This window comes from Pinus tabuliformis, chromosome 7 (genome assembly GCF_031772625.1).
Source record: "Pinus tabuliformis cultivar Carrire ecotype Pingquan chromosome 7, CPIR1, whole genome shotgun sequence".
In the NCBI taxonomy this organism is placed as follows: Eukaryota; Viridiplantae; Streptophyta; class Pinopsida; order Pinales; family Pinaceae; genus Pinus; species Pinus tabuliformis.
The window spans coordinates 946,486,133-946,513,359 of NC_142293.1; the positions used below are offsets into that span (position 1 = coordinate 946,486,133).

The window sequence follows — 27,227 nt, forward strand, 5'->3', positions numbered from 1 at the left end:
AGGTTGTCATATTAAAGTCTCCAGCTATCAGCCACAACTTTTCTTTGTGCAGGTTTCCTAGTTGTTGCAGTTGAAGGAGGAAGCTTCCTCTTTCCACCGGTATATGGGGTCCATATACTGCCGAAACTAAGAACCATTCTCTATGGCCTATAAGCCAGAACCTCCCGGTGAGTATCCTTTTCATTCCTATCTAGTAATCTACTATGACTTCTGTAGGGTTCCATAAAATTGCAATCCCCCCCACACTGTATGATGCATCAATTGTCATAAATTCATATGTAGGTTTGATTTTGTTTAAGATTTCCTCCATTTTCATCCCTGTTATTTTTGTTTCCTGTAACAACATTATTTGGGGTCTCTCTCTTTTTATCCTTTCTGCTAGGTATCTTTGTTTACCTTTGTTGTTATGTCCTCGTATATTCCAGAATGTAATTATCATTGGGTGGTTGGATTTGTTTGATGGAATACCGCCGAGAGTGGAACTACTCTTCTAGTGTTCACTAACATTTCCCCCATAATCTATATCGAATCCTGAATATTCCTTCTACCTCTTTTTTTTCCTGCTTTTGCTTTACTTTGTTGATTTTGATTATTTTCTGGTTGAATGCCTAATTGTTCAACCATTTCTGTCTTTCCCTGATCTTGTTTTTCTTTGTATTTTTGAAAGGTTTCTCTATATAATTTTTTTTCCTCTTCTGGGATGAACCTTTCATCCAAGTGTCTCCATTCATCTGGAAGTTTCCTTGGGATTTCTTCCTCTAACATGGGATCTTCCACTCTGCTGATATCGATTTCCATTACTTCATTTTCCATTTTCTCTCCTTTTTCCTTTCCTTCCTTTTCCGTTGATTCACTTTGGGTTTTTCTCTTAGTATGTTTTGTGCCTTGGCTTGTGCTGCCCTCCTGTTCTTTCTCCTCCTGATAGTCCATTATTTGAGTTTCCTTATCTTCTTCTTCTTCTTGTAGAACTTCAAATCTGTTTGACTTATTTGGTTTAGTTTGTTGTTCCTTTTTTCCTTCCTTGGGGTTTTCCTTTATAGGTCTTTTTTGTTTTATTTCCTGAAACCCTTCTTTATCTTCTTGATTTTCCCTCTATTGCTTGTTTCTTCGTTCTTCCTCTTCTGTGTTAAGAGGGCATTCCTTGAAATGATGTCCATATTCATGACACCTTCTGCATCTAAAAGGGATATGCTCGTAGTTCAACATTTGTTGCCATACCTCCTCATGGTATTCTAGCTCCACTGACCCTGAGATCAGGTCAACTATGTTCATATAGAAGTAGATTCTTGCATATGAAGTGTATCTTCCGTTCTTTGTTGATTCATCTATTTTAACAAAGCTTCCTATGGTATTTCCTATTCCCTCTAGGATCTCTGGATCCCAGAAATCCATTGGTAATCCGAACAGTCTTACCCAAACCAGGGCTGCTAGGAATTTTTCTTTATCAGGGTTATAACATTCCTCCTAGTACCTCATGAACAGTCCCACATTATAATGGAAATAGGGACCATCTTCAAACACTCTTTCTTTATCTTGCAGGATTGAGAAAATTAACATAAAGAAGCCTCTTGCTCCTAGCTTTAGCTCTATGTGGCCTTGGGGTTGCCATTTTTGCTGGATCCATTTGGTGAGGTCCTTTTCTGACGGCCAAACTCCAATAAACTTCCATATTAGAGCATGGTCATTCATGTAGCTTTGATATCACTCTAGTTTATTCATTGGAATAATGAATCTCGTTTTCTCCACTGCACATGGTAAGCACTTGCCTCTGTTGCCTGCTTGCCATCTTGCTCCGAGAACAGGTCCTTGTATCTTCGTCTCCTCATTTGGATTATTGTTGCTCGGTCCTTCTCCTACTGCCGCGTCTCTAGAGTAGGGGATCTCTCCCCTCCTGTATTCCTATGTCATTACTGTAATCTCTTGGTTTCAGTGCTGCTTTCTCACTACGATTTGTGGCTTTCCGTGCCACCTACCTCATGGCTGCATGACCATTAAAGTTGCAAAGCTCCAAAAAAACTCCATTTAAAAAAATGAAACAATTTGAGTTACATAATATAACTTATATTTTAAGGTAATATAAATTTAAATTTTTATTGAAGTTTTACTTAAAAGATTTTTGAATCAAAAGTTTGTCCCATGCAAGGTTTAAAGAAAAACATGTATTCAACTCTAACTTAATAATTAAGTTTTAATATAATTTTACTTTAATTTAATAATAAAATTTTAATTAGGTAAGTGTTGAACTTATAAATTTTGAAGCGATGAAGTCAAAACTTTTCAAGAAAAACTTCAAAGATATGTTTGGCTAAAAATATAAAATTCTTCCGCTAACATATGAATAGGACTTTAACCTATTTTGTAACATTTTTATAAAATTAATTTAAATATTTAAAAAAATAATTTAATTAATTTAACCTATATACAAAATTGAGCAATGGTTTCCATGTCCTTTGAAGATCGCATAGGATGAATACTTGAACTCCTAATATTAATAAGTAAAGTTGATAAGCAAAGTTAAAAAAAATGGATAAGTAAAGTTAAAAAAAAATATTAATAAAAAATATATATTTAAATGTATTTTATAAATAAAATATTTTAATATTATATTTTTTTTGAGAGAAGAAAAGATTAATCACATTTTTTACAATTTAATATAAAAGAGATATATAATCTTTCTATATAGGTTTTTTAAGAATTGAAATGAAATTCTTAAAATAATTATCAATTTTTTTAACTATTCGTTCTTATAGTTATTTAAGTTATTAAAATCATATAAAAATTATACATGAATTTTGAATGTCAATTAAGTTAATAATATTTGATGACTCTTCAAATCATCTAACCTAGGGAATTCAGTAAATTTTTTAATATTCAAGGGGAAATTGAGAAATTATTTAAAAATAATATTAATAACGAAAAATTATTTCCATATAAATTATAAATAAAATAATTAAATATGCATTTTTAATAAAATAATTTTATATCAACTTAAAAGAAACTATTTTTTATTTAGTGGATCGTATTTATACTTTCTTATAAATATTAATATAAAGACATATAAAGTAATTGAAAAAATATAATTCCTTACTTATTTGATAAATATTATTCTTTTAATCATTAATATAACTTTGGCATATTAGATACAAAATAAAATATATAACTATGTATACAAATATATATATTAATATAAATTGTGATGATTGAGGCTATGTGATTCTTTTCACTAGTTTCAATCCTACTTCTTCATCCCTGTGATAATCCCCTGATGCAATGAGTGCTAAGTGGATTAATAAAAAGTCATGAGAAATTAGTGAGTACCTTTAATGGAAATGGTCATACATGAATGACTTACTTAACTTAGTTGAATCCAAAAAATAATAAAAAATCATGAAAAATTAGTCACTACCTCTAATAAAAATTGTCATTAATGAATTACTTGAATCCAAAAAATAATATATAATATTATGTATAATATCTTTTATTTATATAAAATAGTTGATTTTTTAATTTTTTTTTTACATTTGTTTTTCTTAAATATAACATGGAAATTTAAAAAGTCTATTAATAATAAAAAGAATACTAATATTAACCATAAATAAAAAGGTTCAATATCCATATTTTATTTCAAACATTATATAAAAATAAAGGAAAATATTTGAAATAATTGATTTTGTTTTTTTATTTGTCAAGTTAATACAGTTAAATTAATATAAAATATATAATTTTTAATACACTAATATAAAGAAAAGAATATATATATTTTTGTGATACTTAACTTGAGATATCTATATATATAAAACTGATTTATAAAAAATAATCTCGTGAAAACCAGCCTTTTTTTTTTTAATTAAAAACCTTGAAAAATTTTGTACGAGTTGACACTAACATGAATTTCATTTTATTTTTAATAGACCATCCTCACTAATATTTAATTAAAATAAACTCATCTTAAATTAAAATTTGATATATGAATGATCTCAACCAGTTTTTTTTTTTTTTAATGACTTTTTAAAAAATGTCACTCAGACGAACGAGAAGATTATATTTCACCAAGTTCAGCGTCAGCGTCGAAATTTTGGAATTTAATTTGTACATTCTGATATTGTGATGGGGTGTTCTTTCATTAAAGGTCTAGGAGTAGGAGGAGGACATTCACACAGTTTTTCATGTTTAATTTAATTAAAATACATCGAAGTAATAATGTTCATCCCTGAAAGGACTCTACTTTCAAAATTCTGAAAATTATCCACAAAACATTACTGGCATGGAATGAGGAGATTTATGTTGAGCTTATGGTTGCCATGTACATTCCTAATTTACACTAGTGTTCTCATCATCTTCTGATTCCATCGACAGATTTTTGACGCGTTAATGGTTTAGTTTTCCAAAGATTGTAAGTCGCTTTAAGTGCGTTGAATAGTTGAAAATATATGTGGAGGTTTAAATTTAAAAATAATGTATATATACTTTTCTTAGTTTTACTAATTAGATTAGTATTAAAAATCATTCATCGTTAACCAAAAAAAATTCAAGTTTAATATTTTTTGATTTAAATTTATTTAGTAATAATAAGGAAGATAACTTATATTAGTTAAAATAAAATATATTTATTTTTGTTTGTTTGTTAATTTGTGTGAGTTATTATTGCATATTTAATATTTGATTTGAGAAAGTGTAATGTAAAGCTATTTAAGTTATCAAAATTATTTTGATTTTTATTAAGTTTGAACCAGTAACATTTTTATTATCACACAGAACATTAACAATACATTTTATCATCATTTATTCTATGTCATATAAATTATTATTTAATAATTAATATTTTTAAAATAATTTAATTTTTAATTTTTAAAATTAAATATTAAAAATATGATATACATTATTTTGTAAATTTGAAATATATATAATAAAATTAATAAATATTATTAATTAGTTTTAAATTTTTTACCAATATAAATAAATACACTTGTAACTATTTCGATGTAAGTATATATTTAGTGTCAACTTCGAAACATTTCAAGATATATCTATGAAAATAAAAATAAATGATTATTATCTTACTAATGGTTTAGTATAGATGTACATGTGTCCACTTATATTTATTTGTCTTTTTCTTGAATCTCATTTCAAATGAGTTCAAGTTAATTTTCTATAATTAAAATTTTAATTTTAAAAAATGCAACTATATAATTAAGTGATGTATTACATTTATTCATTAATGAATAAATGTTTAAGTGATCTATTACGTTTATTCATTAATGTTTATATTTATTTTGATCAAAGATGGATCAATTTTTCAAATAAATTATATGTTTTTATGTTATGGACCATTTTTGATGTATTTATTAAATTAATATTTATAATTTTTGAAATTTATTAAAAAATAATAATTTTTTTATCTTAAATATAATTATGATTATATATTTTATATTTATAGGTTTATTTTTTTATATATTTAATAATTTAATATTTGAAATATTTTAATATAAAAGAATATAAATTTTAATGTTAAATATAATGATAATGTTTAATATTTATGTTGGTAAGTATGTCTATTTTGAAATAAGGATTTTATTGTGTTAATTTAATTATTAATAATTATTAGTTAGATGATAAGAATTTAATATTTATATAATATTTTAGGACATTTTTAATAGTATATCCAAATTCAAAGATAAGATTTATTTGCAAAGTAATTGTGTCTTTTTTTCTTTTTAATTAATTTTATTAATTAAAAACAAGTTATATGTACAAGTGTCATATAAAATAAGTGATGTTTTTTTAGACATGTGGTATTAGTAAACCATGGTATTGGTCCATCTTATTGTAATAATGTTGATTTATAAATTAAGAATCTTCTTAGTGAAATAAAGGTGAATATTTATCGTTAATAATATTGTTACATATCTATTTTTTAAAAATATATAAGTTTAACTTATGTATTAGGTATTTTTATCATTAATAATAATTACTATCTTAGATAATTTAATAATTTAGTTGATTTTTATGATTTTTTTAATTTTTTCAATTTGAAATATATAATAAAGTAAGTAATAAAGTAAGTGACCCAAAACTAGCCTGCTAACCCCAGAATCTTCCACAACTCTCTTTATATTAAACATGCATTGCAATCACTCCCCTTTTTATCATTCCAATCTGGCAATTTCGAACATTTCCCAGTTGCGGAAGCTATCATATAGTTCACAATCAGAACCAACCATCTTCATACAAAAGGTTTCCTCATGAATTTAAACTTATCAAAACATAAGATTCAAACACAATTCAATTAAAGTCAAGCTTGAATTGTACATGCACCTTTGTCATTAACATTCAACGGTCTCATCATTCAGACCCATTACGTCTCATACACCATCACATTCACATATGCTGGATTCAATCAACAAACAATGTGCCCATGTTTTAATATTAATGCGCCCTTTTCAAACATACAGCCATTCAGATTTTAAAAATCTGTCTTCAATCTCTATTCAATGCAACAGAAGACATTCTTACCACTTACCAATCTGTAATCGAATTCATCAATCGCTTTTCTGATTACTTGGATGCCCTTCATCTTGGTATGCCCATACTACCACACTGCTCTGCGTTTCTGCATCAAATTGCCAGCGCTTTCATTAAACTCAACCTTTACTGCGCTCTCCGCATCTTTGCAACTGAATCTTCAACTCGCTATTTACACCTTTCGCCTCATGTCACGGCAGCTTCAAATATATATATCCCATACAAACAGTAATGCGTTCATTCATTCATGAATCGATCTTTACGGCAACTCATTTACATATCTGCAAAACGCAATAATGGCCTACCATAAATTTAACACATGCTTGTAAATGCGCTTACCTCCAATTCATAATGCGCCTCTTCTTATTCAACGCTCCATCCATCAGAAAATGTCCAAAACAGCAATTTACGCTGCCATACATCGATTTCCAGCCACGTACTAATGTTAATCATACGTTTGGCCCAACGCATATCCACTCCATACTTTGTGAGCATCGATTCATTTTAAACTTAGTTGCAGTCCGGCTATTTAAAATACCTGCAATACCACAGATCGACTTCAAAATTCACTGCAAATTAATTTCAACCACAATTCCTTCGACATCGCATCTCAATCGATCATTGTTTCGTTGCCAATGGACGGATTGTCCGGTCATTTAAAAATCTGTTACAATTGACAGAACTCTGCGTTTAATATCAAAACAGAACTCTGTGCATTGATTAACTTCGATTCCCAATTACCAGATTCAATTCTGGTTCCACGTCTCAACAGGTCGATTATTTATTAAAGAATATTTACCTCATGCTCACTTCTCATAATTATCTCCTATTTTAATAACAAATTAATTAATAAAATATTAAAATTGTCATACTCTCTTTCATCACATATTTACAAATGAAAAAATGGTCTTCATGCTCATGCATTAGTAAATTTTTTTGTTATTTGTTATAAATTGATATTAGCCATTTAGTTTTTATCAGTCTAGATCTATCATAATTCAGAGCTACCAAAAATCAAGAGAGATCAAATCTCTTCTCACCTTAAAAAAGTTAGTATTTCAAAATATTTGATTCTTCATGACTTTTGGTAAAACCATAGTTATGATAAATCTAAAATATTGTAATTTAATCCTTTACATAAATTATATTCCACAATAATCCCATAATTCATAAAGTTATTTTTATTTTATTTTGATAAAATTAAAATGCTTACATTAATTATAATAGTCTTTTAATTTAAACTATATTTTATATTTAATTTAATTTAACTTAATCAAATAGTTAAACATTACTTTACAACCTTTTTACATTACTTTACAACCTTTTTACTATATTGAACTAAAATGCCTCTATTTAATGAGTATTCTAAATATTAATATTTCTAATTTATTTCAAATAAAAAGTTATACATATTATAATTTTTTTAAATCCGAAAAAAGAAAATCGTATATTTCATAATTTTTTAATAATTATTTTCTTAAAATAAATCAATATCCACTTTCTTGGTTTATTTTAACCCTTCAAAAACGAAATGTTAAGATCTGACACACCCTTTAAATTCCGTGAGTCAAAAAGCCTGCTCTGCAGCCGACCTCGCAAAGCGCTGGATTGAAGGTTTGAAAGGAGGTTGGAGATACTTTTCGGCCAGGGAAACCATATTCTCGTACCGTATCCAATCAAGATGGTGAAAAACATCGAGAAAGTGCTCTCCATGAAGGGCGGAAACGGAGATTCAAGTTATTCAACCAATTCTCCATATGTCCAGGTAATTACAGTGTACTTCCTATGTTCATTCATGGTTGAACATTTAGGTTTTCGTTTAAAGGATTCAGTTGTTTCGGTTTCATGTTCTTGATTTTAGCATTAACCCATGAAACTGTAGGTTTGTCGTACCTCATAGTTTCTGGTTATTAATTACCAAAATAACGCATTTCTCCATAGCGCAGTTAAAGATGGTTACGGCCATTAAACCCTTCCTAGAGAATGGGATCTCCCAGAACATCAGATTTACAGTCGGCGGTGGAGCTGCGGCGTTTCGTATTGCAGACATGGGGTGTGGAACGGGGATTAATACTCTTATCGCAGCCGACACTATTGTCAAAGCTGTCAAATCAATATTCAGTCGCCATTCCATAGACATGCCAGAGTTCCATGTTTTCTTCGTCGATCTTCCCTCCAACGATTTCAAAACACTGTTTCAGACATTGCCTCCACTGCTAGAAGATGACATGACCGTGGGTGATGCATTAGTAGCAGCAGCAGCGAACGATGAGGGAAAACCTCCGGCCAAAAGATCTTACTTCGCGGCAGCAGTGTTGGGATCACAGTATCAACGTCTTTTCCCGCGGCAAAGTCTCCATTTCTGCCATTCTTCCATCAGCCTGCATTGGCTCTCTAAAGTCAGTGACATGACATTACATTACTGGTTCAATTCAGTTGCAAATTCAGATTTAAGATTTTGATTTGGTCGAAAATATTGTTAAATCTAATCTAAAATTCTAAATTTGATAATCAAGTTAAAATTAATTGATAAAATTTCAAAATATTCTTAAGAATCTACAATCATCTACACCATATTTTTTATTTAAATTTTATTTCACATACTCTTTTCGCTATAAAAGTATATAATGAATTCCAATTTTTTATTTAAATTTTGTTTCACAAAATCTTGTCGCTATAAAAGTATTTAATGAATTTCAATTTCAGATTCCTGCTAGCGTAGAGGACATAAATTCTGTTGCTTGGAATGGTGGGCATGTGTACATATCCAGCGCTGCAGTGGCCGATGCCTATCGCAATCAATTCGCGCAAGACTTCACAGCATTCTTAGAGGCCAGAGCAGAAGAGATTATTCCACGAGGATGCATGTTCCTAGCTCTGGTGGGACATGATTCTGAAGACGCAGAGGGCAAAGATGGGTTTGTAGCTTGCGCTCATTACATGAAAACTGCATTCGAGGAGCTGGTGAACGAGGTAAATTATATAATTCGATACAATATCTCATGATTAGGTTTGAATATATTCGATCTGTAACAGAGCTGGGCTGGCAGGGTTTGATTGAAAAGGAAAAACTGGACTCCTTCAACATTCCTTACTACAACCCATCTGTGGAGCTGTTGCGGAGCTTAGTGGAAACAGAGAACTCGTTTGAAATAGAAAGCATGAGGGTTCTAAAGGGGTTTCCTTTGCATCCATCGTGGGATGTTAGAGAAGGGGAAGAGGCGATGTTTGGAAGAATTATAGGGAACTTTTACAGAGCAATGTTCGAGAATATTGTGAAAAATCACTTGGGGTCGGATGAATATCTGGTAGACGAGTTTTTCTCGAGGTATGCAAAGAGAGCCGCTGCGAAATATCCAGAGTACCTGCACAGGACACTCGACCTGGTTGTTGCTTTTCTGGTTCGCAAAGGAGCTTAATTTATGTCGATTGCAGATGTGAGCAATATTTTGGAGTTTGATTGTAGAGGTGAGGAATATTTTGGAGTTTGATTGTAGAGATGAAAAATATCTTGAATTTTGACTTTCTCAATTATCAATTTTTTAACATTTCTGATCGTCAGATTTCAAAATATTTCACTGTTCTTGTTGTTTACGGTTATAGAATGCTTGGTTACATCATCTCACAGTTCTTCCCCTTCCAGGTTAGCCATTCGGCCTCATCGGACTAGGGTTTGTTCCTAATATCACTGGCCTCGCAGCACTTCTGGTGCTATGAGGGTTATGGCCGCTAGAGGGAATAATAGTTAGGGTTTTTGAACTGGATGGATAGCTTAAAATGGTTAAGATAACTTCTTTGCTTAGAACTGGGCACAGCCTACTAGTTTAAAGGTATAGTCTGAATTTCTTGCAAGTGTTATGGCGCAGACATACTTTATTAAGCCTTCAGGCTCATTGGCTCATTGTACCTATGATTTTGTTTAACAGTTCTCTATAGTTTTCATTGGTGTTAGCTTTATATCAGTGTCAAACAATTTGTCTGAGAGCTTTAACGTAAACAATTTGCAGTAACATTCTTGTTCTTCCCAATGGGCGATATTTTAATACTTATTTGTGTATTTCTGAAGCCTTCGACATACTTTCCTTTTGTTCTCATTTTCTTTTAAATATGCATGGTAAAAATGTTGCCCATTAACATCAAACCTTTTGCTTGGTATGTAAAAGTAAATATTGTTCTCACTACTTGTGGTTGTGTTCAGAAGAACGATTTCCTGGCAAGCTTCTTTAGTTCTGCGAATTCATCGAAGCCCAGAGCGGCGGTACATTGGATTTACTGATGGAATGTAATTTAACCATTTCATTAGGGGAGGATTGAGTGACTAACTAACCCAATTTCCTTCCTCGACGTTTTGGTAACAAAACCTAACAAAACCCCAATTTGGACTAGGGTTATGCTACTAAAACCAACCCCTCTTCTTTAGTGAACTGTCTACCCGATGTTCACATACTATTAACAGACTTACGTTCTCTTGTTGAGTTCTCACTTTCATTATAGGGGTCTGGGGTTTCTATACACTTTCTTACTTGCCTACCCCAATATGTATATGTGACTTTAAGTGCCACCTTATGCTCTCCAGGAATTTCCTCAACCACATAAGCTATACAACATTGTTATTACTATAGTTGTTTTCGCACATAATACTTGTTTTCTTCTGGTCGTTAAATTCGAATCTAATCTTTGGTATAGCACTGTGGCATCATATGTTTCTTTTATTTACAAAGCTCATTATATTAAATTCAACTTTCAGTATTCAATTTTACAATAAACTAGTGGCTGATATTTCTACCCCTTACTGTTTTTCGTAGAACTCTGGAATCTCTGGGCGAAACCTGACCTAAATACTCTTTTGAGAACTCATGACCGTTTCTGGACGCTGCTGGTTAGCCAACTGAGCCCGGTAACCAACCTGGGTTCAATTCTTTTTTTAAATTAATTTAGATAATAATCACTATGGGTAGATATTTATCACAGTTTGAATTTTTTTATAGCAGACCAGAACATCTACTCGTTAAATAGGAAATAATAATGCACAACAAACTGGCATACTCCACAAAATCTCTTCTAGCCACAAAATCACTAAGAATGGGAGTGCTCCATTCAGCCATAGATAATGGAAATTACCTCTAATTTTATTTCATTCACTTCTAGCTTTGTCTTAAGAATTTATTGAAATCACAAGTGTGATGACTAACCCATGCACAATCCAAATGCCCTAAAATTTTGTTAAGGTGTTGAATCTATATATAAAATAAAAAATTCAATTTAAATAATATAAATCAAAATTTCACCCCAAATTTTTCTAAAAAACAACACTAAAAACAACTACATCAAAAATTATATAATAAAATAATAAAATAGTTGACAACTGCATCAGAAATTTTTTCTAAAAAACAACACTAAAAACAACTGCATCAAAAATTATATAATAAAATAATAAAATAGTTGACAACTGCATCAGAAATTATATAATAAAATAATTGACTGTTACATCTCCCGCCATAAAATTCATAATATTTATTTTAACTTAATACCAGACTGTAAATTGGTTGCACAGGCACCCTAGCCGTTAATTATAAGCATCATAACACATTTTGAATAATTTAAGACGGTAGGTATATTATCATGTTTGTATAACCAAACATCCTTACACCAAGAGTTACATGACCTAACAACTAGCATAAATTTACTTTGCTTTAATACCTATATTAACTAAACATACTTGTGGGTTTTATTACTCCCTTATGGTGGAGGTAATGCTTTATTTTTTTAATAGATGAACTTTCTGGAACCCAATTTCCAGCCATACACGTCACATTTCAGATCTCGAGATCAACTCGGCATCTACGACTCTCTTGCTAATCCTAATATGGACCGTTTGGATTGAAAGAAGTCAGTTGTGGTAACTGACTCACCTCCCCACCGCCGCAGTTGACTCATTCCCCACCTGTCTTTCCAGAGATCTCGCTCTGTAACACAGGATTTCCGCGGGGTTTCCCGGTGTTTTGCCTCTTTGTCCAAGCCAACTCTGGACCCTTTTCATTTTGTTTTTGTCAAACCCTCTACTAATGATGGTAATTTCTCTTAGCTAGGTAATTTCTCTTACATAGCTAGGATAGTTTTCCAATGGATACTGCCAGGGTCATTTTTTTCCAGTTGGCGCTATTAAACAAACTCTCTCTGCTCATGTAGGTAATTTAAATGGTTGTTAATTCAGTTTACTAACCAATGGGCCTTTACATGAATTCTGCTTGATACTCATTTTTTCGTTTTCGGCTGTAGGGTTGCTTGCATGGGGTTTTCTTTCCCTGTACTCAGGTAATGATTGCAATTCAGCTTTACTTCTTTTGCTCATTCTTTACGATATTTACGAATAACCCACCAAGCCCATGTCAACCTTTGTTGGTTGGTGTTAACACGTGAGATTTATGGTTCATTTTCAACTGTAGTTTACGATTACAAAATTATTAGTTACATCATCTCACAGTTCCCCTTCCAGGTTAGCCATTCAGCCTCATCTGACTAGGGTTTGTTCGTGGTTTGTTCCTAATATCACTGGTCTGGCTGAGGGTTATGACCGCTAGAGAGAATAATAGTTGTGGTGTCTGAACTAAATGGATAGCTTAAAATGGTTACGATAACTTCTTAGTTTTGAATTGGCCACTGCTAGTTTAAATGAACCATACTTTGTTAAGCCTTCATGCTCACTCTACCTATGATTTTGTTTAACAGTTTGCTATAGCTTTCATTGGTGTTAGTTTCATATGAGTGTCAAACAATTCCTCTCACAGCTTTAATGTAGATCAATTCGCAGTAACATTCTTGTTCTTCCCATTGGTGGATATTTTAATACTTATGTGTGTATTTCTGAAGCCTTGGGCATACCTTGGTCGCGTTGACATTTTGGTTTAAATATGCATCTTAAAAATGTTGCTATTAACATTACACCTTTTCCTTGGTATTTAAAAGTAAAGGTTGTTCTCACTACTTGTGGTTGACTTAAGGAGAACGATTTCCTTCCGAACTTCTTTAGTTCAGTTAAAGTGAATTTAGTGATGGAATGCAACTTAACATTCCTCCAAGTTTGTTTTGACTAGGGATATACTACCATATCCAACCTCTCTTATTTAGTTAACATTCTATCTGATGTTCACATACTATGCCCAGACTTAAGTTCTCTTCTTGAGTTACTTCCAATGTTGGACCCTTTCTTGTTGTGTTAGGCAATTCTTTATTTTTTGGTACATTGTTTCATTATAAGGGTCTTGGGGTTTCTATACCCTTTCTCACTTGCTTACCCCAATACGTATACATTGTTTTACTTTAAATGCCACTTTAAGCTCTAGAGGAGTCAACAACAAAAGCTATACAACATTGTTATTACTATAGTTGGTTTTGCAAATAATGCTTGATTTTTGGTTGTTAAATTGGAATCTAATCTTTGCTATAGCAGATTGGGGTCATATGGTTCCTTTATTTAGAGATCTCATTATATTAAATTCAACTTTCAGAGTTCAATTCTACAATAAAGTAGTGTCTCATATTTCTACCCCTTATTATTCTTCTTACTAATATGGAATCTCTAGGCCGAACGTGACCCTAGAACTCACTACTGTTTCTCCTAGCCCACTGAGCCTCGTAACTAACTTGGGTTCAATTTATTTTTTTTAAATTAATTCCGATAACAATCACTGTTGGTAGATATGAACTCAGGATTGTTTCTCGAGGCTCCTGGCTGAGCCTCGTAACTAAGTTGGGTTCAATTTTTTTTCTTTGAAATCAATTCCGATAACAATCACTGTTGATAGCTATTTATGACAGTTTGAATTTTTATTTTTTCAATAGGCATCACCAATTGTTACTTTTGTATTCAATAAGCTCTTTTGCATACTTCACCGCCCTAGAAGATTAGCAACCTGCACTCAATATTAGCGTTGATATAGCTCATCAATAATAATTTTAATTCTTTTGACTTAGCCAATGTCTGTGGCGACTACCAAGGACTCCATCACTTGGTTCTATTATAAATTCCAGTTCATGAACTGTTTAAAGGGTAATAATATCGTAAGAAATTTTTGTTTTTCTCTTTTATTTCTTAAGCTCGTAAGCAATAGAAATGACGATGATAAAGACCACACCATGTGGTTTCACCATACATTTTGGATCACTGAGGTACCAATTCCATTAGCATTACTAGCTTGGTAATAATATTATTTCAGAAATAATTTACTTCGGATTTTAATCTCTTTCAATGGTAGCCTCTTGTTATGATTTTTATGTTAAAACTATAATCTTGGTTAGTGTTACAGGGAAAAGTGTCTATGCAGAACTGCTAATCCCACTAAGGTGTGGTAGTTACCTTAGAAACAAACAAAGTAAAGCTACTTTCGTTTTCCTTTATGAAATATAGATGAGAGAAGAATGAAGGAGACCAACCTCTGTCTTGCGCTTGGTTCCTAGTTCGATTCCTCTCTCTTTTGATAGTCCTTTGCTACTTGCTTCCTTGTACACCCAGCTTCACAAAGTGTAGAATCAAAGTAGCATAACACTATACAAGAACATGGATCTATTATCATAAACAATCTAGGATCAGATGTAAATTGACCATACAAATGCATGAAACATAAATGACACAAGAGTATGGAGAAAAACTTGAATAGCTTTATTGATAATCAAGAAAGAGCCAAGAGAGTTACAACCAGTTGTTCTGACCCAGCATCATCCTCTCAGCAAGTAAGCCCTTCTTCACCTCATGCAAAGCTTAGATCACCCAAAACTATGATGTTGCCTCAAGAAACCAACAACAATTCCTTACAAGATGCAAAATTCCAGCCTCTGGATCTCTGGGATGAGGGATCCATATATAGATATCTGTAAGGGAGATGAGTCAGCTTGTGATTTGATTAGTGTCTTCCCTCTGATAGTTCTTGCTTCCACTTGGAGATTGATGATCTCTTACTCATCCTTGGTCAAATTCAGAATGGCAAGTGTCACAGGAGAAGTTTCTGGAAGATTCCATGCTTCTCCACCTCGCAGATTGACACTGCCATTTGTCTCTTCTCTCCCATCACACCCCATAGAAGGGCTTTTTGAAATGCAACGCACCCATTGAGTGTACTTAGGTGAGATGCAACGCACTTTGCCTATGGAGCAGGTGAAATGATCTTGTTTTGACCAGTTCTGAGTAGTTTTTCATGGAGAACTTCTGGGAGAAGCTGTAATTAGTTGACCTTGTTCCTTTAGGGGTTGGAACAACACTTTTAGGGACTTAGGAGCCTTTGGTTTATGGACATTTTATGCTTGGGGTTGCAGTGCCCAAAAATGTCTATAACAGTTGCACCCTAAAGCATGAGGTCGTTAATCTTTTTTGATGTTGGGTGAAATGCTTTATCATGAGGGTCCGAAGTTCTTTCAAGCTGGGAGGAGACCTGTAATAAGATACAATACAATACATTATCTTCATAATATTTTCATGATCTAGCTAAGGCGGGCATTCCCATGCTCAGCTTTATAAATTCATTTCCATGTACATAGGACAGACAATCGTCTGAGTGTAGACTGATGATTCTGGTAGAGCCATAATCCCTTTGATTGGATGATTATCTGTGCAACAATGATGTACATTTGATGTCTTTATTTTCCTGAATATATATCACAGCCCGGATGGATGAAACTAGATCCGGGGTCTTCAATCTCGTTCGATCTTCACTCAAAGTACAACTTGATCCATGTGAGAGATGTTCTAGAGTCGAACATGGAAAGACATCGCCTGATTACCAGCCAATGATGTAAGCTGTTAACAGGCGTGAGAGGAATCACCGATAATGATAATGACCATCAAGGTATTGCAGTACAATTCACGTGGTGTGAATAAAGGACTTGGCGTCGAACACCACGCAAAATCTTTCGGTCGGAGGCCATTGATGTAAACCTGTCGCCAGAAGTGAGAAACTTGCCATTGAGGCATGCAAACTTCAAAGTACTGAAAGGGGTGTTCCTAGATCAACTTCTTGGATAATGAGTTGATGTCGACAAGAAGCGATCCGTCATAGGAGGGCCTTAATGAATCCCACATCAATGAAATGGAACGGAGCAAATGATTTTAATGGAGGTGAAAACGATCTGGTGATATAAGGTTCAGGGTGGCAGTCATGAAAGAATGAAGCGTAAATGTATTGCAGCGGGTGAGACATAGGTGAGTTCTCTGAGTGACTTCTCTTGAACATATCGGCGACACTGACGTGATGGATTGGTAGTATTAACCCCAAATGTGGATGGTGTGATGGGACCATGGTGATGTGGTCGGTGAATGAAACAACCCAACCCGACTTGGATGCGGAGTGAAAGTGTCATGTTCAAAAGCGACTTGCTACCAACAAAGTTTCTTCAAGTTTTCTTCCCAATTTTTCCCCAGTCATTGCTCACCAGTACCTCTTTATTTTTGTCAAGCTTGAGGAGGATAACATATGCTTGTTCTATAATTTTCCCTTCGGGCAAACCCATCGCTATGTTTTAACGAGCCTAGCGATAGTGAAACTCGTTCTTGTCTGCTATGGACAAGTTTTTCGTTATTAGGTTTTAACGAGTTTAACGACAAAGATAACTCGGTCCTTTTCAATTTTAGAGAGTCTGAAAAGGGACGTAAAGGAAACTCCAAAATCCTTTTTCGTCATCTAATCCCTTAAGTCTGAAAAAGTATAAAACAATATAGAAGGGATGAATTTTCGATACTTTTAACGAGCTGAACAAAACAAGCGCTTGATATTTTTGTGTAATAATCCCTCAGGTCCAAAAATATTAAAATCTAAAGGAGGGATAGCACTTCCGGTCCCTTTAACGAGCTGGAGAGGCCAATGGCTCGACAATCTTTTCATATTTTACGAGTCAGTTGAAAAGAGCTTAAAGGAGACTCGTCTTTGAGGAACAAGTGATAAAATTGGGTAGCAGCTGATTCCAGGTAAGGTTTGGAATTTTCCAATCACGGCAATGTTACAAGGATGGCTAGTGGGATCACTCTTCGCAGCTGTTCCTCAAAAGGGGTAAACAATCAAATGGAGGTGAATGATCGGCCAATACAGAGTGGAGGTGATGATGGGAACACGACCAAGGCTTTAAAGGCTGAAGTACTACATTCACGATGGTTATTTACCGGGAATTGGTTCATTTTTTATTGAGCTTAAACGCTGGGGGAAGCATTTGCTCATTGCTTATGTTTATTTTTTAACGAGCATGAAGTCCGCGTTAAAAATGTTTGATATAACAGTGATTTCTTGACTTTACCATAAATAGCTTTGTCCTTTCAAAGATTGTACTGCATGCTCAATTGCTTCATCAAACTAGTTAGAAATGAACAATATATGTTTGAAAAATGAGTTAGGACACTAATATTTTACTCGAATTACGTAAAAATTATTTTAAAAGTGCTTTTACCTCTCGTTTTACCATTTCATTTGAACTTTGGCTTGTTGGAGCTTTGGAGGTGATTTCCCCCTTTGATTTTCATCAGCTGATTTCGGGAGATTTTGTGGACGATTTTCGACGCCGTCTGGACCACGTAGGAGCTAGACCTGAGCTCTTTCATTTCATGCTTTCCATTTTGCATTCTGAACCTGATTTTTGGTTTTTCTGAGCCTCTGGGGTTTGAAAAACTTGCCTTGGCTCCATCACACCCTTTGTGTATCGAAAGGTGCGTTGGATGTTAGCCTGTCTACTGGCCAACGCATCCAGAACACTATTGTAGGTGCGATGAGTGCAAGGAAGGAAATTTATGCATAGTTTTTTGATGGAAATTTTGTCTGTTTCTCACCAAATCGGGATCTAACTCTTCTCTTGTTTGTTTTCAGAGATTTTTGGAGCAAGATGACTATTACATGGCAAGAACGTGAGCATGAAGAAGAGGACATGCTTGCTTTACATGATTCGGTTACAGTAAACGCACTGCGGAACTGTGGCTTGCTAAAGTTTTTTCGCATTTCTAGCATGAGACAATAAATCAACTTGATGCAGTATTTGCTCGATGCTTGGGATCCTACCAGCCAGGTGTTCCAGATTAGGGGCAAATCCATCCCCTTGACTATAGTGGACATCTAGTTTTTGACTGGCTTATCGAGGCGGGGTGCCCCCATCTCTTTATCAGGTTCGGCCCGAGGAGGTGAATCTGTGAGAGATTATGTTTGCAGGTATTGCAGAGAGGGATCTCAGCAGAGTAAAGACGGCAAGATCATCATCTGAGATGTCACTGACAGGTCCCTGAGGACTATTCTGTTCACTTTTGGTAGGATGGTTGGTGGTGCGGCTTGTCATGTGGCCAACCGATCTTATATGCAGTACGCCTTGGAATGTCTCCAACCGAAGGTGTTCAACTGGTGTGACGCAGTACTCCTTGTGATGAAAGAACAGTTGACCAAGGTGAAGAGCGGGAGACTGAAGAACTTTGGATATGGTTCTATCTTGACCGCCTTCACCTTGGAAAAGATACCACTGATGCAGCTGCAGTATATTGCACTCGGTTTACCTCCACCGACTGAACCACGTATGCAGAGATGGGTCAACCATATGTCTAGGCATGCTGGTCAGTCTCAGATTTCCTTTTCTAATACCTTCTTCGGGTGGTTTGATCGTCAAGAGATGGTTTATTCCGAGTATCCATATGCTGGTATGGACTTCCGGGTGACCCAGATTTGGTACTGCCGGCTGGCAAACAATGGGGTGCCATTGGTAAATTCTTTGACCATATTCCTGTTTATCGTTTTTCTTTTATAATGTCCTCGTGCTTTATTATGTCAAGACTAATAAAAAATCATGTGTTCAGGCAGATGTCGGTCCTGTTCGGCCAGTAGTACGCCTGAGAGTGCCAGCTGCCGCCCTAGCAGGAGAGGCTGTTGGAAGGGCTATCCTTCGCGACCTCGATGTGGCCGAGACTCTTTCAGCACTACAGGATCAGGTCGAGGGCCTCACTCTCGGTATTCCAGATGTGAGGACTGACGAGCTGCCTTTGAGGTTGCAGCGACATACTACTGGCGTGCCAAGTCAATGGACTAGGCTTTTACGCATGATTGCACAGGCGGTGACTTGTTATCACGAGCATCATTAGACTAGGGTGCCCCCTAGCGTTTTGATTTTTGAGTCATTTGAGCGATTTTGTCTTGGTTACAGAACATCATGTGTAAACCATAAACAGTTATATATATATATTTTTTATTTTCGAAGTTTTATTTTGGTTAAGTTTCATGATCCTGATGCAAATATTGATGAGATGCTTCTTTTTATAAATGTTGCAAATGTCTATCTAACACATAATTTGCCAATGAGTCAATTAATGTGTTTAAGGTTCTGGAAATATGCTGATATTGAATAAAATCAAATTGCCTTTCCAAAATCTTAACCTTTAGGAACATGCGATAGATAGCTGGATTTCAGACGAAGTAGATACCAGTGAGTTGTAGTATGACGAGCTGTGAGTCTAGCCTGATGACCAGTCGACGTATGCCATGTGTGATGGCATCAGAGAGAAGTTCTATCAATGCGCTATATTCAACGATGTTATTCGTTGACCGACCAATGCATACCCCTCTGAAACTTACTAACTCACCGCTTGGGTCAAAAATGGCCCAGGCCGCAGAAGATAGGTTCCGCGAACTACGACTTGCTCCGTCGGCATATCCAACAAAAGATTCCAATAGGTTCGACATCTGCGACAAATGTAAAAAGTGGATTTACTTGACCAAAACAAATACTTTAGCGAAAACAAAAATGTAACAAAATCATATAGGTTACCACACTGAATCATGCATAGTAACGCTTAAGGTACAACCCATTACGAGGTTGTGCCAGTGGAATCCCGTCATAATCCATTAACTCGTAGGCTCCTTTTGCTAACACTCACTTAACAATATAGGGGCCCATCCATAAAGACTTGAATTTAACTGCCCCCAATTTATTGGATTCTTGGTCATAAAGCAAGACCAAGTCACCTTCTGAGAAGACATGGGGTTTGACATTCTTGTCGAACTGCATCTTGACTCGTTTCATATGGGCTTCGTTAGCCAAAGCGGCATCATGACGGGTTTCATCCAATTGGATTAGTTCCAAGAAACGAGCCTCCTCTTCTAAAGTCCCGGGGAGAAGGTCGATTGCGAGTTTGAGGGATGAGATTTCACACTGAATAGGTAAAATTGCTTCTAGGCCATACACCAGTTGGAAAGGTGTAAACCCGGTTGCATTTCTTATCGATGTTCGGTATGCCCACAAGGCTGAGTACAGGATCAGGTGCCAACTCCTTTTGTGAACTCCAATCATCCTTTGCAACATGCGCTTTAGGACCTTTTTGATTGATTCAACTTATCCGTTGGCTTGCGGGTAATATGGAGTAGAGCTGTCGTGAGACAACCCTAATTTGGCAGCTAATTCGACCATCATGTGATTGCGAAAATGTGATCCATGATCTGTGACTATAGCCTGTGGGACGCTGAATCTGGCGACTACATGATTGAAAAAGAAAAGGGTAGCTATTTCACCTGTGTTATCTAATGTAGGCATCGCCTCGGCCCATTTGGTAAAATAGTCAACTGCGACTATGATATACCCATGCCCCCCGGTCGAGGTGGGGTTACATGTCATGAAATCGATGCCCCATTTGGCGAATGGCCCAACATCAACTATTGGCTGCAGAGGTGTGGGTGGTTTTTTGGTTTTGCTATCGAAAATTTGACAGGCATGGCAACTTCTGACTGCGGTTATGCAATCTTTGAACATTGTTGGCCAGAAGTACCCTGCTCGTAAAAATTTTTGCGCCATAGTGTAACCAGATTGATGGCCCCCACACGCGCCTGAATGGCAATCATTCAGGACTTTTTTGGCCTCCTCATGAGTGAAGCACCTTCATAGAACTGTATCGACACCACGATGGTAAAGTGTATCACCGACGATCATGTAGTCTTTTGATTGGTATCGAGTACGTTTTGTTCGGAGCGGGAGGCATTGGGCTTATATTTTTGGGTTTGGAGATAAATGATTATATCTCCATACCATGGATTGCTTGAAGATATCAGAAACAAATTTTCGTCCACGATCGTTTCTTCGGATGTTTCATCGTTGGATGACGATGGGAGATCGCATAATAACTCTGCGAAAACCAGTGCTTTCTTTGACTTGGATTTCACAAATTCGAGATCAAACTCTTGTAGAATTGCTATCCATTTTGAATATTTTCCCCCCAGCAACTATCGCGACAATATATAAGTCATGGGGTTACAATCTGAGAGAATGGTAGTTTTTCGAAAGAGGACATAGTGTCGAAATCTCTGTATCGCTTGAACAGCTGCGAGCGCTAGCTTTTCAACATAAGAATATTTGCTTTCTGTATCATTTAAGTTCTTACTTAAATAATATATAGGATGTTCAATTCCGTTGTCTTCTTGAACTAAAACCATTGCGATGGTTGTATCTGCTGCAGCCAGATACAGATTAAAATCTTTTTGATAATCAGGAGCGTACATTAATGATGCTTTCATTAGGGATTCTTTTAAAGCATCAAAGGAAGCTTGCGCAACCTGATCCCAGACGAAGGGCACTTCCTTTTTCAAAAGATGTGTATAACCTTTAGAAAGTTCGGCATAATTTGGAATGAACCTCCTCAGAAAGTTTGCTTTCCCTTGGAGTTTCTGAATCTGAAGCAAATTCGAAGGTGGAGGCAAATTTATGATTGCCTGAACCTTACATGGGTCGAGACGAATCCCATCCTTTGAGACTACAAAGCCAAGTAAACGACCAGAACTGACACAGAACACACATTTGTGTGGATTGAGTCGTATCTTGTAGTGTCGGCAACGTAGAAATATCGCTCTTAAATGCTGCAGATGATCAGTCCGCTTTCGCGAATGAGCTGGAAGGTCGTCAAGATATGGTTGAACGATGTTTTTGATGTCATGGAAGGCATAATTCGTTGCCCTCTGAAATGTTGCCCCTGCGTTCTTTCAACCAAAGGGTAATTTTTGATATGCGAATGTGCCCCATGGACAAATAAATGCAGTCTTTGACTGGTCCCGTGGCCGGATATTTATTTGATTATACCCGGAGAATCCATCCATAAATGAAAAGATTTCACATCCAGCACATTCATCAATTATCTGGTCAATGAAGGGTGTAGGGTAGTTGTCTTTTGGACAAGCTTTATTTACATCCCTATAATCGACGCACACTCTAATCGTTCCTTGTTTTTTCATAACAGGAACAATATTCGATACCCAATTGGTTAGAGGAACCGGGTAAATGAAACTAGCATGGAGAAGCTTTTCAACTTCTGCTTTGATGGCAGCGGCTTTCTTGGGGTGCACCTTCCGTAGCCGTTGTCGTACTAGTTTGACATCTGGATACATCTTGATTTCATGTTCAACTATACTCGAGTCAATGCCTGGCATTTCATTATATGACCAAGCAAAGACATCTTTGAATTCGCGAAAAATAGCGTTATATATTTCCAGTTCTGAAGGAGAACAACATTTGCCAACATAAATATTCTCTACAACATCTGTTTTGGTCGAGATATTCATGGCGATAGTCTCTTCAATGTTGGACAAGTTTTGCTCGGAATCCACCGTGTTTACAGTATTTGATAGAAAATCAAAAACTGAAGGATGATAAAGGTCATAAGGAGTATCTTCTTCACAATCCGGAAGAAGGGACCGATGGTGGTAATCTTCCCATGGTGCCCCTTCAATTATCATTGATTGAACAATTCCTTCGTCGGTGTCATGCACTCGCGACCAAGGATCTGAAGGGGTGCCATATTCCTTAGACCTATCTATCCAAATGCTTGATGAGCATTGATTTGGGTTTGCCTCCCATGCTAGGAACATTGATTGCTACAATATTTCTGTTGGGCTTGGAGGCAATACCTGCACATGATCCATGTTGATATCATTTTCTGAGATATTTTTAATCAAAGATATCATATTGCAGGTTCCTACCGACGCTACTTCCGCCAGATTGATTGGAGGTGGAAGGGTAAAAGTTCCCATTAATATAGGGTCTTTTAGTAGGCCTACTCCGATATTTTGAAGCGAATGGGGGCTTCCATGGATCATTGTAATGCTTCCCGTAACTTGAGAACCATTAGGGAGGAAGGTTTGTTGATCGACGATTGTAATCCCTCCTTGAAAGGGAAATGCAATCTTCCTAAAATAGGTCGACACAACAACAGCCATAGCATATATCCATGGTCTTCCCAGTAGGATGTTGTAATCGAGGTTTCCGTCGATTACTTCAACATCTATTTCTATTGTTTCCCCCCTAGTTCAACCTTCAAGTTACTTAGAATACCATATGGGGTATATGTTCGTCCGTCAAATGCTTTTAATGTCGTCGAAGATCGCGACAAGGTTGGAGATCCTAAAGTTTTCTAGCAACTCATCGACATAATACATGTAGATGCCCCCTCATCAATAATTGTTCAATGAACAGTTTTGTTGAGGGCTTTCACTTGGACGAGGAAAGCTAGTTGAGCTAGCAACTGAGGATCGTATCCTTTATGATTAAAGGATAAAAGATTGGAATCCTTTGGGTCTATCCCACCGATGGCTGATAATAAAGCCTACTTTTGGGATGGGAAATTTTGGAGTACCTCAAGTGTTGACATAGCGGATGGCGATTGGGCTAGATCTTCCACTATATTATAATGATGTGCCGCTCTAGCATGAGGATTAAATGTCGACTTGTGTACTACTCCCTTTGGCGGTTTTATTGTTAACTCAGGAATGATGGGCAACGCAAATTCTGTCGAAGTTGTTGTCGAACTACTAGGTTGATCTTTATCCTTGTTGTTCGACAGCTGTGGATTCCCGTAATCTTTTTTCCTTGTCGATATCAAAGCATCATTTTGCTGTTTGGAAACCGACAACATCAGCACATGAGACGGGGAAGCATTTCCACTGTCAACCAGATTTGTTCCTGGATTTGGAAACGGATCAGTTAATACTACCGAGGTTTTTAAATTCTTGAAGAATTTTTTAAGCTCAGCTCTGTGTGGACAATCTGCTGTCTAATGATCCTCATCGCATATAAAGCATGGACGATTTGGTTTCCTATTTCCAGAAGGGTTTGTAGAAGATTTGTTAGGTGATGATTCCTCCTGTTTCTTCTTCTTCCCTTTGTTTTTCTTCTTGCCTCCTGGTTGCTTGGTTTCTTTGCCTTTATCTGTCGAGACGACATTTACTTCCGAGGCAAGAATGCAGTTGACAATAGCTTCGTAATCCCAGGGTTTGTTACAGGGAAAAGTGTCTATGCAGAACTACTAATCCCACTAAGGTGTGGTAGCTACCTTAGAAACAAACAAAGTAAAGCTACTTTCGTTTTCCTTTATGAAATATAGATGAGAGAAGAATAAACGAGACCAACCTCTGTCTTGCGCTTGGTTCCTAGTTCGATTCCTATCTCTTCTGATAGTCCTTTGCTACTTGCTTCCTTGTACAGCCAGCTTCACAAGCGTACCTGTAGAATCAAAGTAGCATAACACTATACAAGAACATGGATCTATTATCATAAACAATCTAGGATCAGATGTAAATTGACCATACAAATGCATGAAACATAAATGACACAAGAGTATGGAGGAAAACTTGAATAGCTTTATTGATAATCAAGAAAGAGCGAAGAGAGTTACAACTAGTTGTTCTAACCCAGCATCATCCTCTCAGTAAGTAAGCCCTTCTTCACCTCATGCAAAGCTTAGATCACCCAAAACTATGATGTTGCCTCAAGAAATCAACAACAATTCCTTACAAGATGCAAAATTCCAGCCTCTGGATCTCTGGGATGAGGGATCCATATATAGATATTTGTAAGGGAGATGAGTCAGCTTGTGATTTGATTAGTGTCTTCCCTCTGATAGTTCTTGCTTCCACTTGGAGATTGGTGATCTCTTTGTTGGCATTATGAGACAAGTGTTGGCCTTCATGGCAAATCACACTAATGACAAATCATAGTGCAGAAGGATAGCAGCAAGGAATTGATGATCAGACTACAAGTATGAAGAGAAAATATATACACGCTGGTTCGCTGGTTCACTATATACCAAGTCACGTGTACACGCAGGTTGGCTTCAGTAAAAGAGCGTGTATGTGGAAAACTTATCTTTGGTCCGTGGCGGTTATTCCTTGGAAGTTGTGCCTATGGTTTTGTACCATGGTGTCTCGACGGACGTGTTGATCCCTAGTTTTGAAGTTAATGGTATTGGATTTCTATGGTTTTGGCCCGTGGTATTGAGCAAGGCCTAAGGCTATATAAGGAGAAGAAGATCATTAGGCAAAGGTGTCTGAAAAGTCTTGAATATCTGATGAGGTATTAGATCCAGTATGCAGGTTCTGGGTTGCTTGATCTAAGCTAAGGAGAGATCACACCGGTTGATAGAAGACTAGATCTAAGGACAGATCGGGATTTAATGGTTTGAAATGCACTATTATGATATGGTTGATTATGTGTATTTCTAGATCTGCATACTGACGCAATGTTATGTTCTGGGTCTAACTGATGTCTGGTACAGCTGCAAGTTAAGAGAATTTATTTTTAGATTTGTACGCAGGTTGTCTTTGGTAAAAGCGCATGTATACGCGGGTTTCTCTCATTGAAGTAGCGTATATCTTTGAAGTTTGATTTTTGGTTGCAGTTGGGTCTGACTGCTATTGCAGAGTTCTGTAGTCTGCTCTGTGTTCTGGTGACTGGTTTTGACAGGGTTTCAGTGGTTCAGTGATTCAAAGATTGATGATGCTAGTATTGGTTCAATGATCTGTTGTGAAAGTTGAATGAATTGTGGTCTTCAGATTGTAATGCTGTGCTTCAGGAATATCCAGTCTGAAAATGTATGAAAAGTGGTACCTGAAGGAAAGAAGATTGTAGGCCAACACCTACGTACTAGTATCTTAGCTAGTTCAAGAACAAAGGGGGTTGGAGCTCCCTTCCAAGGAAGTTTGGAGAACGAGAGAAGGTTGAAGCCTTCAGCAGGTTGTAGCCTGCGTACTGGTATAAGGCTGCACCAGTACAAAAGATTGTAAACTGAAGTTTCATATTAAAGAAAGATAGAGACGACTTGCAGCAGGTGGTTTTCACCCACATTGGGTTTCCACCTTATATCATGGTGTTCATGTGTGTGTTTTCTGTGTGATGATCTGTTCTGTTATACTGCACCTGTTTTACTATCATGGTTAATAATGTCCTGATGCATTTACTGAAGATAAGCTACTGAATCATAAGTTTTCTTGTTATACGCTGGTTTCTTTAGACACAGTAGCATGTACACGCTATTTCACTTAATTGAAGTAGCGTATATGTTTCTGAGCATAAAATGAAAAAGTTTTTCTGATAATATTGATTCACCCCCCCGCCCCCTCTCAGTATTATTTCCAACAATTGGTATCAGAGCAGGTCCTTCAGAGAAGCTTGATCGCTTGAAGGTAGATCGTTCATCATGAGCAACTACGAGAGAGAAGCATCAATCAGGCCACCGGTTTTTGATGGGACAAACTTCAATTATTGGAAGGTAAGAGTTACTGCCTATCTTCAATCTCTTGGTACAGAAGTTTGGGACATTGTAGAGACAGGCTACGCTTTTCCTTCAGCTACTCCTACAGATGCAGCCGAGAAAAAGAAGTATGAAACAAATGCAAAAGCAGTCAGTACCCTTCTAGGATGTATATCCCAATCGGAATTCATGAAGG

General features: G+C 36.0%; 1 protein-coding gene across 1 annotated transcript; it reads left to right on the forward strand.

The window, feature by feature from the left end:
- Positions 1–8,203: 8,203 nt before the first annotated feature.
- Positions 8,204–9,941, forward strand: LOC149250746 (indole-3-acetate O-methyltransferase 1-like). Its single transcript, XM_089453738.1, has 4 exons — positions 8,204–8,287; positions 8,469–8,921; positions 9,229–9,495; positions 9,573–9,941. Exons 1-4 carry the CDS (start codon positions 8,204–8,206, stop codon positions 9,939–9,941), a joined length of 1,173 nt encoding a protein of 390 aa, XP_089309864.1.
- The last annotated feature ends 17,286 nt before the right edge of the window (positions 9,942–27,227 follow it).

Coding starts and splice junctions, on each gene's coding strand:
- LOC149250746 (XM_089453738.1), top strand. CDS start 8,204: ATGGTGAAAAACATCGAGAAAGTGCTCTCCATGAAGGGCGGAAACGGA. Junction 8,288..8,468: donor CCAATTCTCCATATGTCCAG/GTAATTACAGTG, acceptor TCCATAGCGCAG/TTAAAGATGGTTACGGCCAT. Junction 8,922..9,228: donor GCCTGCATTGGCTCTCTAAA/GTCAGTGACATG, acceptor TTTCAATTTCAG/ATTCCTGCTAGCGTAGAGGA.